Source organism: Eimeria mitis, genomic scaffold (assembly GCF_000499745.2).
Source record: "Eimeria mitis Houghton genomic scaffold, Emh_scaff1839, whole genome shotgun sequence".
NCBI lineage: Eukaryota > Apicomplexa > Conoidasida > Eucoccidiorida > Eimeriidae > Eimeria > Eimeria mitis.
In genome coordinates this window covers 4694-9610 of record NW_013570160.1, presented here as the reverse complement: position 1 = coordinate 9610, position 4917 = coordinate 4694, and the positions used below count along the sequence as shown (strand labels likewise).

The 4917-nt window shown below is 50.6% G+C and overlaps 1 protein-coding gene across 1 annotated transcript in view; it reads right to left on the bottom strand.

Annotated features, from left to right (window-relative positions):
* Positions 1-3447: 3447 nt before the first annotated feature.
* Positions 3448-4917, bottom strand: part of EMH_0044400 (uncharacterized protein) — a gene marked incomplete at both ends in the record, with an annotated part of 3102 nt that continues 1632 nt past the window's right edge. The window contains one exon of the mRNA XM_013495954.1: positions 3448-4917. Within this exon, the coding sequence (XP_013351408.1) occupies positions 3448-4917 (1470 nt within the window).

The window sequence follows — 4917 nt, the reverse complement described above, 5'->3', positions numbered from 1 at the left end:
TCCGTCTCACACGGCTGTCAACATAATGAACAAAATACCTGGAGTGCACACACTAATACACGTCTGGCCGCGGCCAGCAGCCAGGGAGCAGGCAACAGGCGCGTCGCAGAAAGGCGTGATGGTAACTGTGGAGGCCAATTCAAAAAACAGACTCAAATTCGGTAGTCTGGTCCCCTAACAGTAGAGACCCAAGCGAAAAAACTGCACAAAAAGCTGCAGCTTAATGTGAGGTGTACAGACACCTCGGCGACGTCAACCAGACAAAGCACGGAGGAAGCGGAACACGACGAGCCAACATGAACCCTAGCATATGGAAGTGAAGCCTCGTCTCAGTCTAGAATAAGTCCCTTAAGTGTTCTTACAAAGAAATGGAACAATTATATACTATTTATTTCCTGTTTATATGGCACAATATCCCCATAAAACACAGAGAACACCAAGCAGTCAGCTCCCGGTCCTCGATTCAATTATCTTCCCCTCCCGCGCTTTCGCTGGTTTCTGTTGGTTTCTTCACGCCCACACCACCCAAAGGAGATTACTTCTTCTTGCAAATTCATCTGAAAAAAGAAAAGAATACGATAAACCAAATGTGTGCATACAACCACACAAAGCATACTCTATGCTCATGCCTCCTCACCTCGCGCGCGGCTACACACAGACCATTGGAGGTGGGCGCAGCACCTGTTCACGAGAAGTCGACGCACCGCGGGTTTCCTTGCAGGCTGTCTGCTCCATTCTGCAGAAACATTCATTTATATANTGCAACGACACAATTGCAACAAATCCTCCTGCGCCTTCTCGATGCAGCTGAACCTCACCTACGCCACCGGTGATTGAGAATGTTTAGGGTTTAGGGTTTGAGATTTAGGGCTTAGGGTTTAGGGTTTGATATTTAGGGTTTAGGGTTTAGTGTTTGAGATTTAGAGTTTAGGGTTTAGGGTTACATTCGAGTTACACGGTCTTTTTCGCCCGACAAAAGGTATTCTATGATCAATCATCATCCAGCCTCCAGTCTACATTTCACATCACAGCGTTGCTGGAGATGAATTCAAGTGTATGCAGTGGTACCCAGCAATGAACGCTGCACATTGAAGTCATAGGAAGAGCGCTTTTCTAGGCTCTTATGCTAATTGACGGGTGGTAATGCATCGACACCAGGAAGTTCGAAGGCCCTGAGGCGATCCAGTTGCCGTCGGGATGATGGAGACGAAACATTCATTCCCCGCAAACGAAATCTCCTGTTCCCAGTAGGTCTTTCATGCTCTGTTTGAATTTAGCATGTGTGCCTGTACTTGCGTGCGTGTTGGCCATTGACGGCCAAGTCAGTGGCTAACAGACACCTACAAAGCTGGTCTTTGCACAAAAAGCGGGCTGTGGTATGCCAGCAAGGAGGGTTCTCCTGCAAGAAGAGTTGCAGCAAGGTCTGCTGCTCATGACAGGACGAGTCCGGAGTAGCCTCAGTCCCTCTTTCCCCACTCCGAGGACACCTGGGGACGCCTTCTGTTGTGTGGTAACGCGTATCTTAACTCGTTCTACTCTACTGCCGGTCACAGCGGTCCTTACCTAAGACTGATGATGGCACCGCATACTACATCTCGGCATGCGCGACTTGCGAGCTTCTACTTCCCCATCCGGACGGCCTGTTGTGCTGCACTCATTCATTGCGAATGCACTTTGCCCCCGCAAAGCGGGGAGAATCCAAGGACGTTTTCCGTTAAATTTCAATCGAAGATTCAGCCAGTTCCCCAGTCAAATGGTGGAGGTTGACCAGGATCTACGACTCGGGCAGGAGGCTACCAGCGGCGTTAGTTTGATCAGTGCCACCAGGGCAGCCAACCGCTCAGAACGGTCGAACGGGACGTATAGACAATACAGCGGCGCACTATTTGCACCCCTACACACAGTGAAAGCCGTCGGAATGGCTGGTTTTCTTCCTTGTGCAGAAAGAGTCTACACCCAGTATATTTGACTGCTGAAACTTATGGGTAACCACTGAATATAGCCACCTCTCCTCCTGACGGATGTCGACCCGTTGTACAGCGTTCGAGCTAGTGTTACGGATGGCTCCGTCGGTCAGCATGCGCTCGAACGGGCTCTTGCCGAATAACCGGGAACTTCNCTAGTGTTACGGATGGCTCCGTCGGTCAGCATGCGCTCGAACGGGCTCTTGCCGAATAACCGGGAACTTCGGCGACCGCACGAGAGCGTTACGTAGCTAAAGAAAATTTGCTTTTCTGGTAGCATGTTCCATAAGGAGTGACTCATAGTGAGATGGAGTGCCCATCAAATTTGTTTACAATCATTCCATCTCCACGAGAGATTCTTTTTCGCCATCGCGTTGTGCAGTCACGAATATGAAGTCGTCTTATTGCCCCAGCTCCGCAGTGCAGTTGTGCCCTGCCAGCTGCCTTATTTATTGACGGCATCTTCACCTGCAGCTAGGCAGGAGCAAACTTTACAACCCCGGATCAGATGCAGTAGATAGACTACGGAATTAATGAAGCTGCAAAAATACATTTTGATATGGCCTTCTCGTGATATACGAGCCTCGCCTACTACATTTACGTTCTTGAGGGACTAATTGATGGCTCACCTCGTGTTTGTGCATCGAATCTCTGCAAATGGATAGCTACGCAGCATCAGAAGATGCAACTACCCTAGCTCCCTCGTGTGAAGCCAAAGCTTTTGTGTCGATGGAACTCTCCACGCGCTTCGAGCAACTAAAACGGAGCAAAACGTGAGGCTTCCGCCGTCGCGTTAACTGTTAAATATTATTTGAAGTTTAAATGTGTCTTTCATTTGAAAACAACAATATAAAACTCATGTCTATGTATATTTTGATACATTTAAAAATATCATATGGGGTGAAAATGCATATTTTGTATGCAAGGAGATGAACATAATACGCTCCCGATTCCGGAGAGGGCTTCACAGGGATGCACAAGCTCCTCGCACGCTTGGAATGAAACAATGCGTGAGAATAGCTTCTTTGGACTCACAGCATTAAATTCTTGTCAACCTTTTCCTCACGAAAGGCATCAGTGATACCTTTCATGCAGCTAATTTTGGTGGTGCGCTTCCAATTGCTGGCATGCACCAACTGTCACAGAAGTGAAGAGCATTGCCACAAAACGGCACACTGTGGAGTGCCTTTATTTGAGGAGTCACCGCATGAAGAGATGAGTGCTCACATGTGACAAAGCATGAGCTCCTCTAGATAGTTCGAAGCCATAAGTTGATATCACAAACAGAATAAAAAACACACTAGAGCACAATCCGTGCCATCCGCACTAAGCGGAAAGAGCTGCACCGGTTGGCTCTGTTGTACACACACGATCACCGACCAGGTGCCATAGCCTAGGATTTAACTTCCGCCTTTACGCTCCTAATAAGACATTGAGATCGCCATATACGGTCCCGCCGTACAGTATTCCGACTCAGTGAAACTTACGACTTGCTGATCGTACCACCTTTCGACGTAATCGCTTTTTCTAGGTCACTGACCTCTGGTGCATCACCCCTTAGCGTACTCAACTGGCTGTGAGCACTGATTGCTTGCTGTAACAAATCGGCGCCTCCCGTTCCTTCCTCAAGGGCTGCAATGCACTCTGACGCACAAAACCGTACTCCCGCTGTTACCACCGTATGCCCTACAGAAGCCGATATATCGACTTCTTGAATAAGAGCTGCAACGGCACCAGATCTCACAGGATGGGAATTCAAAGGAGTTAAATCTTTAACCAGTCTCTCTGCCTCTTCTACAAGTGAACATAGCTGATCTAACAAGCCCATATGATGAGCACTTGGGAACCTTCCGCGAGGGCTTTGCCGTAGCTTTTCCGCGTTGCGTGTCGCTGATTCTAAGGTATGCTTTTTCGCGCGAAGGTTAGCTTCCCACGTTTTCGAGACACTTGTGTGGAGGCTGGAACACAGCTGTCGACACTGTTCTTTCTGCTCAACAACCTTCATCAGGAGGGGAGAAGAACTTGGGTGGGTCGAAGTCAATTGTTCGGCTTCTTGGAAAAGTTGTAAACCCTCCTTAAGCATATCCTCTGCCATGGGATGGGTGAAGCGGTCCTCCGCTGCTGCAGAGGCTACGGGCGCGGCAGACGCTGAAAAAGTCGTCATTCTTGTGGCCAAGTCTTTCAGCTTTTTCTCTAACTCCGTATCTTGCGTGGCGGCCTGTTCGTCCTTTTTTGGAGGCTGTTCTGGTGGGGGAGGGTCCTCGCCAGGTGGCGTAGGCTTGCCTCCAGGTGGTGGAGGCGGAGGCGAGTCCCCTGGTGGCTGTTGGCCATCTCCTGGTGGTGAGGGCGGGGGTTCTTTTCGCTCTGACGGGGCGCCGTCTCCTCCCGATGCAGCACCGTCCTCTGGGCGGTCAGAGGCATCTTCCGCCTTACTGGGGCCAGGTGGGCCTGTTGGATCACCACCACTAGGCGGTTTGCCTGGCTTCAATTTCTCCGTATCCACACCTGAAGGGCTAGGCAATGGGGAGCCGGAGCCTTCACCAGAAGCGTCTTCCTTGGCTGTTTTTACCGGTTGAGTCTCACCAGCAGGATGTCCATCGCTCGTTGCCGGGAGTGGTGCAGGTAAAGATGAAGTGTCACCAGCTGAAGGCGTTTGGATGCCTGTAGGGGCAGCCGCTGGGTGTGTTTGTGGCTCCTGCGGTGGAGAAACAGCTTGGGAGGGACCTGCCTGAGGGCCTTGCTTCGACTTGCGCGGGGGTTTGACTGGTGTTGGGCGGGGTGTGTGAGGGCCTCGCAGCACTGGCAACATTGAGCTCCGAGGTTGCTGCTGCCCTGGATGTTGCGTAGGCAAAGTTGCCGCCCTGTCGGTTGGACGAGAGCCTTCGGACAGTTGTTGCATATTTATCTGAGGTTGCTGCTGCCCCGGAATTGTCCGCGGCAGACTTTGTGACCT